This window comes from Harpegnathos saltator, unplaced genomic scaffold (assembly GCF_003227715.2).
Source record: "Harpegnathos saltator strain DR-91 unplaced genomic scaffold, Hsal_v8.6 scaffold676, whole genome shotgun sequence".
In the NCBI taxonomy this organism is placed as follows: Eukaryota; Metazoa; Arthropoda; class Insecta; order Hymenoptera; family Formicidae; genus Harpegnathos; species Harpegnathos saltator.
The window spans coordinates 111655-123827 of record NW_020230511.1 but is presented as its reverse complement, the minus strand read 5'-3'; the positions used below and the strand labels follow the sequence as shown (position 1 = coordinate 123827).

General features: G+C 46.8%; 1 protein-coding gene across 6 annotated transcripts in view; it reads right to left on the bottom strand.

Moving 5' to 3' along the window:
• The window catches only part of LOC105184863 (Y+L amino acid transporter 2), a 41588-nt gene that overhangs the window by 12372 nt on the left and 17043 nt on the right, over positions 1–12173 (bottom strand). For all 6 annotated transcript variants that reach the window (XM_011143958.2, XM_011143957.3, XM_011143961.3 and 3 more), the window contains exons 2-3: positions 8986–9233; positions 8238–8484 (exon numbers count right to left, since the gene is read on the bottom strand). In XM_011143958.2, coding sequence (XP_011142260.1) covers positions 8238–8484; positions 8986–9228 — 490 coding nt within the window. In that variant the 5' untranslated portion in view covers positions 9229–9233. The remainder of the gene's footprint in view (positions 1–8237; positions 8485–8985; positions 9234–12173) is intronic.

Genomic DNA, 12173 nt, shown 5'->3' with positions numbered 1-12173 from the left:
CACTCGGCGACTCGGGGGTGGACGGAAACGGGTTATCGAGCACGTGGAGAGAGCACGATCGCGATTTGCGAGAGCGAGCGAGTGGACGCGAATTACGGCGCCGTATCATCGGGGATTCCGGCGGGGGTGAGAAGCGCGAACGAAGAAGGCGGCGCGGATCGGCGCGAATTGCCGGCGACTTTCGCGGTGACTTCACGCCGACGGCAGCGGCGGCGGCCGCGGCGGAGAGAGAGGTCGTAAAACTTTACAGCCGCGTTAAGTCATGGCATACTTCGACGAGGTAATTGTTGCTTCGTTAAACGTAGATCGTTATCTGCCATCACGTTCCGGCTCGACGCCGACGCGGTGTGGAATGTTGACAATTTTCGCTTCATTCCGCGGGGAATAATCGGCCGAGGCAAGCGAGAAGAGCCGCGCTGCTAAGGTTGTCACGGCGCGGATGGACAACGGTCGTTTGCTAATTGCGCAGCGTTGTTACCGCTTCTAGATCGATTCCGCAAACTTCATCGAGTTTGCAGGATCTCAATGGACAGTCCCTTGCGGATTATTGAGATCTGAGATGCCACAACTCGATGCTACAAACCGTCACATTCACACTGACATCTTGAAGAGAAGGACGCGTCTGGAAATAATTAACTTAACTCTCTTCGTTGTTCACGTTTCTTCTTCTATTTCCAGAAGCCTGAGGCCTCTCTGCCGAGTTTAAAAAATGTTCAATTCCGGCTCGGTCTCACGGACGGAGCCGAGAGACAACGCTCCGTCGAGATCATGAGCGACCCTTTCGAGCCGGGCGCGCGCTCGCGCTCGCGAAAAATTCCACCTTCGACGTCGAGCTCGTCCTTGGCGGATTCTTGCCGCGGTACAAAAGGAAGACGAGACGCCGTCGACAGACTGATGCAACATCGTCGGCGAATATCGCGAGAACACTCCTGCCGTCCTTTCCCCTTCGCGCCGATCGCGAGATTTCCTCCTCTTCCTCTTGCCTCGTGCGCCCTCCGTCTTCTCCGTCCGCGCTCTGTCCTTCCCTTTCGCCGTCCTCCTCCTCCTCGCTCGTACCGTCCGCTGAATTATGCCGTGCGTGATGGCCAGTTGCCACGTTATTAAATTACATTTGTTCACAATGAGACGTGATTGCCATCGAGCTTTTGACTCACCAGACTCCGCGAACGTCTCGCGTCGGCATTTCCAGCGCGCCTCCAGTCCCCACTTTCTTCAATCGGCAGTTCACGTGCCACATCGTAATCACATGTCGTTCGGTAATTGTTCTCTTGCTCTTCGCAGTTCGGTCCTCTCGATTTCTTCCTTCGGGAATCTCTTCATTCGTTAAATACCGTTCAGTCGCTCCGAGCCGGCGAAGCGTAATCCTCGACGGGTCGACGGAATTATCTTCAGGGTCTGAAGCAGGTTCTGTTCACTTGACAATGCTTATCGGTTGCATATTGTTTGCTAATATTTTATTCTACGTTTCTCGTCTCCAGAAGTCGCGGAGATTAATACATCGAAATCATGGTCGGATTGATGGTTCTTATTGATCCATCTACCGCAGGAACCACGTGAATGAATGCCGGTAAGAACAAAGAAACGCAAGGAGAAGCGGCGATCGCAATCGTTGGGAGAAACGCGTCGCAGCTGAAACCGTGAAACGCAAACGTGTCGGCAAGGTGCGTGCACGCGCATACGCTTGCGCGAGCGTCTTGGTCATTGATCTTCACCACTTGCTCGAGCGGAATGGAAGCGGATCGAGATCGATTCGTGCGAGAGCAGCAAATCCAGGCAGATTTGCGTACCGTTTTACGCCAGATCGCTTCACGCGAGTTTTGTTCAAGACGCAGCAGTGTCCTGCGCCAAATGTTTCTTCCTTGAAATTTTACTTTATTTTTCGCAGATTTTCTCGCGAAATATTTTTTTCGAGTAATTTTCTTCTATTGTCTTATCTGAACGTTCGTAAAAATTTTGTCGTTTTCTGGAAGTGAAATTTCTTGCATAGAATTTCTGTGTGTATGTGTGTAGAAAAGACAAGAAATTGACATCTCTTTTTTTTACCTTTCTTAATGCTTTTTTACTGAGATTTTCTATGATCTTTAATTTTACGTGTCGTCACGCCGTTACGCGCCAAATGATATTCTTCCTTCGAAATTTAACTTTATTTTTCGCAGATTTTTTCCCGAAATATTTTTTTCGAGCAATTTTCTTCTATGTATTGTCTTATCTGAACGTTCGTAAATTTTGTCGTTTTCTGGAAGTGAAATATTTTGCATAGTAATTTCTGTATGTATTTTGATAAGAAGGATAAGAAATTGATGTCTCTTTTTTTACCTTTTTACACTCTTTTACTAAGATTTTCTGCGATCTTTACGAATTTTACATGTCGTGTAAGAATCATGTGTGGTCTGAATTACGATGTTAAGCACGCACGATGCGTATACGCGTGTGCGTGTGCGTGTGCGCGCGATCAACCAGATTCGATGGTGTATGTGCGCGCATTTTGCTTCACCTTTCCTTGAGAATTCCGCTCGTTGGCTAAATCAACGAATATCGCCTAACGCTGCAAATTTGCCGTCAATTTTCTCGCTCACCGGTATATTTCGTTTGATTCCGAGTCTGCGGAAATTTATCGAGAGAGAATCGAAGGAGGAAAGAAGGAACGGTGAATCTGAAATCATTACGATGAAACGATAAATGCATCGGACGAACGTTTCTCCTTCATTTGTTTCTTTTTTTTCAAGACTTACTTAAGAGAGATCCGTCGTGAATTGTTCCGCGAGAGAACACCGGCTTCTCTAGCGATAATTTATAACTCCGTCCCCGGGGAGATGCTCGGCGATGAGAGCATTGAAAACGCACTCATCTATTCGCAAATGACATCGCCGCGCCGATCGAACGTGTCCGCGCTTCGTTTTCCTCGCAGGAAAAGCCATTCCCGGTTTGCCGAGCGATTTATCGGCAAGTAAATGGGACTCTATATATGCACGGTGAATCTTATTTCCTTCAAACGTAGGCGAGCTATCCAACTATCAGTCGTGTGATAAATTCACGCCGTACTTTGCGCTTTATCGCCGTCGGCTCTGCGTTTTCCTTCCGTCGGATTCGAAGATGAGCGCAACTCGCGTGGCCAATCGAGGGCTCTCCGCTGGCCCAATTAGTCGATCGATCCCGCTCTCGTGGATCACCCTCGGCGATTTTCCAGCAAAGACCGCGGCGCGAGCAGCGGGCAATACTCTTGCGGTCACGGTCCGTTAATTCGGGAGCGTATCGCGCTTATCGCGAGCCCGACAGCGTAATATATCAATAATGTCAAGTCTTCCGCTCGCGACTTGTCCAACTATCTGATCGACACCCAACGATCGAATTTGGATAAACGATTGTCTCGCTTGCGTCATCTCGCACACTCGCACGCCTCCGCACGCGGTGCGACTTCGCGTTAATTAATTCGTTAATAAAAGGTATCCGACCGCTGAGTCTGGCTGCTTGAAATGCTATTCGAGCCGATTTATTCATAAGAACCGCGCGGTGTCGCGCTAAAGCTCGTTATTCCGGATCTTTTGTTTTTCTCTCGCCGTGCTTTTTTAGCCCCAATTTCACGTCTCGAGTCTCAGCTGGAGCATCGCGTGGTAAGGATTCTTTCGTGGTCCGCGCGATCGAACGGGAGGATCGCGCGTCGCGCGGATGCGGATCAAGGACCTCTCAACAGCGTGTCGCTCGTTGTCCCTGCACGAAAGAGAGAGAGGAAAAAAAACGAACCGTAAAATGCGGCTGCGTGCGCGTATATCTATCTGTAAAACGATCCGCGCATGCAGAAGCGTGATATCGAAGTGAGAGAAGTGCGCAGTCAAACGACCGCAAGAACACGATACGCCCGTTTGCGGTCATGTCCTCGTCCGGCGAGGTGGACGCGCCAGGAGTGACTTTTTATGCGCGGCGCGGCGTGCGCCGTCTCTCCCCGCGAGGACATCTTCGAGCAACCCAGTTAGCGAGATCCTGCCGGGCCCCGCAGGATCGACACGCCCGATTGATCCTTTTCCGCGGTGTACAAACGATTTCTGCAACTGTGCGTGTGCAATTGCTCTAATGATGCTTGATTAACTCGCTACCGTTAATTCACACAAAATATATCGCACGCTCCGGAGACGAGAGATTGTCCTGATTAAAATTTAAACTAAATTTATGAGTAGCTAACGTGCGCAACGTAGTAGGTGAAAATCGTTGCGATCGGAATTCGCAATCGCGAAAGTGCATCGCCGATTGCTAACGATCGTTAATGAATTCAAGCGTTTAGCGGTAACGCGTTGTAAATGTACATTATGCGGTGATGGAAATTTTTTCTAACGTGAGTTAGCGACATGGCGAGTAAAAATCGCTCTGAATGAAACGAGCTTCAGGGGCGAGCGGCGGCATATTTCGAAACTGCGCATTCTTCGTCAAGCTCGCTCGCTCGCACGTTTGTTTGGCCGCCCTCGAAAAACGCGAGCGCACGAGAATGTTGCATGCGCGTTCAACGCAAGAAAAATCGCGTGCGTCCTCGAATTTCCACAAAGACGGGAAGTATGCGCTGCTCCTGTCGCGATCCCGCCGTGTTACGCGTTCCCAGCGACGCGGCTGCGAGCGCACTTTTTTCGTTGCTGAAATAACGCTCGATAGCGTTACAGTGATGTTACGCGCGGCATCATCGACAAGCAATCTCGTTGCGCTCCGGGAGAATTAAGAGCAATTAAACGAATACTTCGGAAGAACGCGTCGCGGTGACGAAGCGTTTCGATTTCGCGACGCAATTCATTGAGAAAATATGGAGTGAGCAAACCGTGCGCTATGATTTGCATCTCTCTCTCTCTCTCTCTCTCTCTCTCTCTGGCTTGTTTCTCGCGATTTATCGCCGAGTTTCTCCCGCGATCATTCCCGCGGATATATTGAAAGGGAGCGAAAATCACAGTATGCATAATCGCCCATAATTTCTCCGACGAGAGAAAGAGAGAGAGAGAGGGAGAGAGAGAGAGAGAGAGAGAGAGAGAGAGAAGCGAAGGCGAGAAGACAGAGCGTTGTTTCAGGTAGGGGAGAAGGGAGAAAGAGGGCGTAATTATTTCTACGCTGGTAATAAATGTCAACGAAATTCCTGGAACTCGAGGACACGCGTCACACAAGATCGGAACTCCTGAGTCGTACGCGCTAGTATAATAAAAAGTGGGAAATATTAATTTGAAGGCCATTTTTCATGCCTCCTCGTCGCGCGTATTTTTGCGCTGACGCACTTCAATCGTCGCGTTCACGCTAGCACAGAGAAAGAGGCAGAAGAGAGAGGGAGAATGTTCGCGTCGTAAGCGAACGTGTCGGATTAAGTAACGGCGTGTCGTCTAACGCCGTCGTTATCAGTTTCATCTTCCTCACCAAATACGTTATCGCGACGTAATTAGCGCGGGCTCGTAAATCATTCATTCGCATATACCTCGCGGTTCCGCTCTACACTTGTCGTTTACACTTTTCTCGGAAAGTCCTTTATCGCGATTATGTTTTATTGGAGAGGAAGCATTGCATTGTACTCGGGAGATTACTTCGGAAGCCGCCTCGAGCCTCAGCGTCCTCCCTCTCCATGCCCTCCCCCCTGCAAGCGCGAGCACCGTCTCACTGATAATATCTTGTAAATTAAGAGTACCATGCGACGAGTACCATTCGATCTATTCGTTTGCCGAGGTAGGAAAGAAAGACTGAGTCCCCCATAGAAAACAAACCGCGGGGGTGAGAAACGTCGTCGAAGGACGAAGTACTGCGCGAGGAAGCTCGAGGAATATCGTCATTCCTCCCGTCGCTCAGGGAATTCCGTTTGACGTTCTTCTCGAGAGGAAAGTCGCATTTAAGAGGCGGAATTCCCAAGTGGTGTGTACGACTAACAGCGGCTAACAGCGCGACTACGCCGCGAGCTCGCAGGAACGCAGGAGCTCCTGATAACATCAGTTCATTTTTCCTTCCGCGTGGCACGCTTTTTACCGCAATTGCACATTGCGCAATCCCGGTGTGTTATATAAATAGCAAAAGATATTTGAGATCGCGTGGGACCGACGTGGAATCCACGTTGGCGAAATCCGCTCTCTTCTTTGTGATTCTCTTTTATTTCCAATTCTAATCCATGTCCCCATTAGACGGCAAGAAAAATACTTCACGCGCCGCGGATTTACACAGCCGCTTTGGCTGGATTTCCCGAAGACGCGATCTCGCGATTAGATTAGCAATCAACCTGGACCCGTAGCTGAATTCACGTAGTTGAATGACGTAATTGAATCAGCCAATAACCCCCGGGAAAGAGAGAAGACGATACGAGGAGTATCTCACGATACGCGGTAGAAGACGAAGAAAAGAGAACACTTGTGAGACGAGATAAGAATCGGAACGATGACACTGTCGTGGATGACGCGCGTTGTGGGCGCGATTGCTGTGGGAGAGATGAATTTTCTGAGCGGCGCATTGTCGGCCCGTTTGAAGTGCTTAATCCCGGACAAACGCACACGAGCCAATGAAGTTCAATCGTTGGCCTCGGTATTGTGCGCATATTATTCGTCACTGAGGATCAGCATTGCCCTCGTTTGATCGTAATTGTTGCGTACGACCAGAGGGTCTCGGCGGACAAACTTAATTGCTCTCTCGCGCTCTCCTTCATAGATCCAACCCTCTTCGGTCCGATCGTGCGCGCAATGTGGATTATCGAGCTCCTTTCTCTTCGTGGTGACGCAACGCCGACGCTACCTTTCGGGACGTGTCGATAATCGATAATAATGTATCGATAATAACCGATAATAGAACCGATAAAAGTATAAACCGATAATAATGCCGAAAATCCACGATTCACTCTTCAGGTAGCGGCCGGGTCGCGTCACGTTACGGTTATGTCAGGGTTTCCCACCTTTTTTGTATTTTGCAGCCCTAAAAATTCATTAATGAACCTTCGCACCCCTTACAAAAAGAAATTATTCGTATGTTTTGTGATAAAAATTAGTTGTTAGGATTTTACGGTAAGAAGTTAATTTATAATAATTTATTATTACATAGTATTGTTTTATAGAAATTAATTATCATTTTAATATTATAAAATTATTATCCATGATATCACGAGCTTCGCAGAGGATACGTAATGAATATATATGTACAGAATATATACGTACATAAAAAATATATAATTTTAATAACATTTTTTTTAATTTGATGATAAAAATGCCGAATTATTTCAAAATTCATCTTATTCATTATTAATTACAATCACTTTTCCTTGCACCCTCGGTTGGGAACCCCTGGGTTATGCGCTTCGTTTATGTATTTAAGGAGAGAATTACATACGGAGCAGGCCGTTTTCAAGGATATTTTTACGAATTTTTTTAACAAAAACAGTAAGATCAACGGACTTGAAATTTTTACAGTGTATTCTACACTAATGTTCAAAGTATAAAATAAATTTGTTACTATCTATATGGAAAGTATAGATACACATAAAACTTTAAACGCGTTTATCTGGAAACACCATTTTCTTAAACTGTCGACACGCAAAAACTACTAAACCGAATAACTTGAAATTTTTATACATTATACAGTAGACATGTAGTTTCCTCTCCTACTTCGAACACAGTTATATATTATTTTATTCATTTTTTTAAACATGATTACAAGTTGGAAAAAATTTCATTTTCGATATTTTTTTTGTACAGTCATTATTTTTCCACACTTGGCTTCACTGTCTTCATTTTGACTATAATGATAACCATATATTAAAAAAATTTTTTTCATTTTTTGGTATCAGAATAGTTAGAGATCCGGGATTATGTCGACATAGCAAATACAGAGCTTGCAAACGGATGATTGTATTTTTATCTAAAATTACAAATTGGATCGGTTTTTGTGATTCAATAAAATTTATTTTATACTTTGAACATTAATGAATACCCTGGGAAAATTTCAAGTCCATTGATCTTATCGTTTCTGTATGTACTTATCGTATTATGTTATTATCTTATCTTTATCGTTTCTTTATGTACTTTTTCTGTTCTTCATTCTCTTTTTTCTCTTTTTCTCACCGCAGACGCGCGTCGCGCAATCGATAATCAACAATAGATATAAATTCTCGAATTTATCGTCCGTCATTCCGTGTTAATGTCGAGGCGCGCGATTTCTCCAAGACACGCGGCTTCCCTCTCTCGTCTCTCTTCTTTCTCTTTTTTTCGCCGTCTTTCATCTCTTTTTTTCGTCTCTTTTTTTCTACTTACATATGCAACAGGCGGCGAGCATTTTGACGGAGTCATCGGGCGGCACGCAGTCCGGGAAGAGCGGCTTGAGAACGTAGACGCTGAAAGTCAGGGCCACGATTGCCTGGCTGCAAGGCCGCACTATCATACACTCGACCCACAATCGTACGAAGGCCAGGAAGGGCCCAAAGGTCTCCATGATATACGCGTAGTCCGCGCCCGACTTGCGTATCATGCATCCGAGCTCGGCGTAACAGTAGGCTCCTACCTGTCGAGCGAGGAAACATTCGAGGAGAGATTAACCGAAACGATCGACCAAGGAAGAGAGAAAAGCTGCAAAGTTCATCCTCGCGGCCGATTCGACGGAGTGTCGCTAAACAGTCGAGATAAGACGAGAAATAAATGAAAACAAGCCGATGTTTGCTGCGCGCTGAAAACCCGAACAAATTGTGACACGAGTTTCGTCGCGCGAATCTTGCTTGTTCCTTTTTTATTTATTTATTTGTTTATTTGTTCTCTCCGATATAAGCGTCGATCGTCAGGAGACCCGAATCGAGAGGCTGTAAATATCGATAATGCGATGCGAGAATGCATCGTGTAAAAATAGCTCGGGAACGCGGTGTTATCGTCTCTCGGTCGTGACTACTTGAATAATATCGCGCTCGGCATAATAACGGAGTAAATAAAGGTGTTTTGTATGTGGAAGAAAAAATATCGCAGTTGCGACGATGGCGGCGAGGACGGTTTCCTCGATGGCAGTTGCACGCACCATGGAATAGATGCCGGACGCGGTCCACACGAGGAGACTCGCGTTCACGCTTCCGGTGTACTTAAGGACACCCGTGGGGCTGACGAAGATACCGGAGCCGATGATGGAGCCGACGATGACGGTGACGCCGTTGAGAAGCGACATCTTCGCCTCGAGCTTGATCTCGTCGTTGCCCTTCTCGTTGGTGGAGACCGGATCGTACGGCCCTTTCTCGCCATCCTTGATGCTCCCCGACTTGGACATTTTTCCTGAAACACGCAACGCGAGATCTCCAATTCGCGTGTCCAGTTCGCGACGAGGTCGAGAGCATTACTCGGTCAAAGTCTCAATTGACCGAAATAATCGGCGAAGCGGTAGTCAAAATTCATTAATTATGAACAACGCAACGAAATCAATGAAATTAATCATCGACCAGTGCGTGACTCATTAAAGCAGAGCAATCGACTACGACAGTCATTGTATGCAATCACGATTTACCGCGTGTTGATTTTCATCATGTCAGTCGATTAATGACCAACCATATTGCTTCACGATGATCACCGCGAGGAGTTCATCAACGTTGCTTGTCGCGGAGTTTATACGAGCCGCGTCGGCAAACAGTTATAAGCGTGTTATAGTTTGCTTACACGTGCTGTACGGAAGATTGCATAATAGTCTTAGCACGCAGCGGGTACGATTGTCAACCGTACGCACGCGTAAATGCGTATACGATTGAAAATCGTACGCGTAGCAAGCCTAATGATATAAGCGTTAAGTTCATTGTTACTAAGTCCATTACGCCTCGGCCGCCGTGGAACCTCGAGATATAATACGTAACAAGTTGTCAACCCCCCCCCCCACTTACGTAACAAATTTTCAACCCCCCTCTACGTTGATGATCCCCGCGTCGTTGGCACAGCGAATCGATCATCATTTTGAGGCGATCTCATTCGGTCACGCAACAGTCGCGCAAGTCTGCTTTATAAAATGCATTTGCGTCATTTTCCTTTGCGTTTGTAACTTTTGTAGAATATTGTAGGACACACAGGCGTTATAATGAATTTTATCCCTTAATAATTACTTTCTATGCAGAGAGGCTCCGTCGAGCCTGAATTTTCCTTTTTCACGATAATTAAAATTTTTATATAATAAACTCTTTATATAATAAGAAAAGATTTTTATATAATATAATTTATGTAATAAGTGTGAAAAACTTCTCTATACACGCATTTCTAAATTTTCCGATTCCTGTATATCGTTGAGCTTTGCAGCGGAAGCGTCGAGTCGTAATTAGTGAGTTAGCTTGAAGCGTCCAATTTGTACAAAAGTTCCGCCTTAACAGTGAAAAGATCCCAGTGGACATTCGCTTTTCATTTGAATAAGAAAATCTATTTCTTAAATTAACGTGAAAGAGAGAGAAACAGAGAGAGAGACGAGCGTCGTCGTCGCGATGGTTCATGTTTGTCGGTGCATATCTCGCGCGCAAAGCACGATCATGTTTGAGGATCAACACGATTACTTGCAACAGAGTTATTTTCTTAGAATCAAGAAAATGCTGTTTACGACGACTGTGACTGTCTACCAGCCGTAAGACATCGTGAATTTATCACCGCGTCTTTGCCTTTCCTCACGGTCGGTCGCGAGTAATTCGATGAGAGCGAGGCGTATGTATAAATCCGCGATCCTGCGCTCTCGGACCGGCGCTTTCTGCTTTCCGAAGGATCTCCCACCCTTGTCCTGAATAATTCAACCGACACGGGCGAGTGCGAGGGACTTTTACTTTGTAACTAGCAGCGCCGATTTATCGCGGTGTTATCCGGGAGAAAAGGGATCTATTCGCTACGAGGACGTGCGCAAGGATACGCGGAGGGATGCTGCGTGGGCAGTCACGTTTGCTCCAATTCTTTTCACGAGGAAACTCGCGGGTCTCGTGGCGCCTTCCTGCAACAGGTTTATCCTACCGAAAAATTCGCTAGTCCTTGCCGTCTCCGGTATCAAGCGCATGAAAACGGTCACGGTCCGTCGAAAGGACATTGAATGGCCATTAAATGTCAGGGCCGATGAAGGTATTCGCGAAGGAAACAACCCCGAGTGGAAAATTAATGTCGAGAAGGAAGCCGATCATGACAAAATCCTGTAGAATATTATTTACCTTACTATACAAATACGATACGAATTATTTATTACTTCCTAATGGCTTGCGAAAATTTGTCGGATTTTCAGCCACGTTTTTTTTCTCATTAATAACGATGACACGCCGGGTTTGATCAAAGTTCCCGCCATCTTTCGATTAATTGTGCATTTTGTGAAATCACTCGTTTCCCGAGCCGACGAAATCGTCGCCGATCCGGCGTACTTTCGCAAGCTGCTGATATGACGATCATCTTCTCGTACTTACGACTTTTCCGGGTTTGTGAGAAAAAGAGAAAGAAACCGAGAAACCGAGAAAGAGAGAAAAAGAGTGGGAAATCGAGCGACGTGCGTCTCAAGCACTCCACTTGGCTAACCTTTCCGCGAGTTCGCGATTCTCCAGCCCCGAAGTCAACGTTCCGTCGCGAACGCGGCCGCCAGACTGGCCGGCGAAAGAGTCGCTTTTGAAACGCGTCACAAATTCGTCGGGATTCCATCGATATCAGGCGGTTTATCGAGTCAGATGGTCCACTCGGCGCCAATCACGAGCGCAATCATCGATACACGCCCTATTATCGCCCGACGAAAGACTCGCCTCGCGAAGGTGACAAACTCGTTCCCCTGCCTTGCGCTTTCGTCATTAGCACGCATGCACGTTCGCCGGGCGACCGGTTGTTCGTCGGATTTTTGCGAAAGGTCGCGCGATTTACGTCAAACTCGCGTCCGATTTGCCGATCGACCGGCGAGCCTGCGCCGCGCCGTGCCGCGCGGCGTCGATGTCATTTTCGTCCCGCCAAGTCCGCGAGTTATCGATCGCGCTCGATTTTTACCTGCTCGTCCACACACTCAGGTGAGGATTCCTCTCGATCGAAAAGCAAGTTTCGTCAAACGGAGTCTCGAGAGGCCAACGATACTCGTCGCATCGCCGACTTCGAGCGCTCTTTAATTGCGCTCCTCATGAGAGACTCGTTACCAGAACGTTGAGGAAGTTGCTTATTAACCCTTTAACGCCTACTGGTAACCACAGTTACCAGAAACGCATTTGAGAATCCATAACTTAATCAAAAAGGAGATATTTT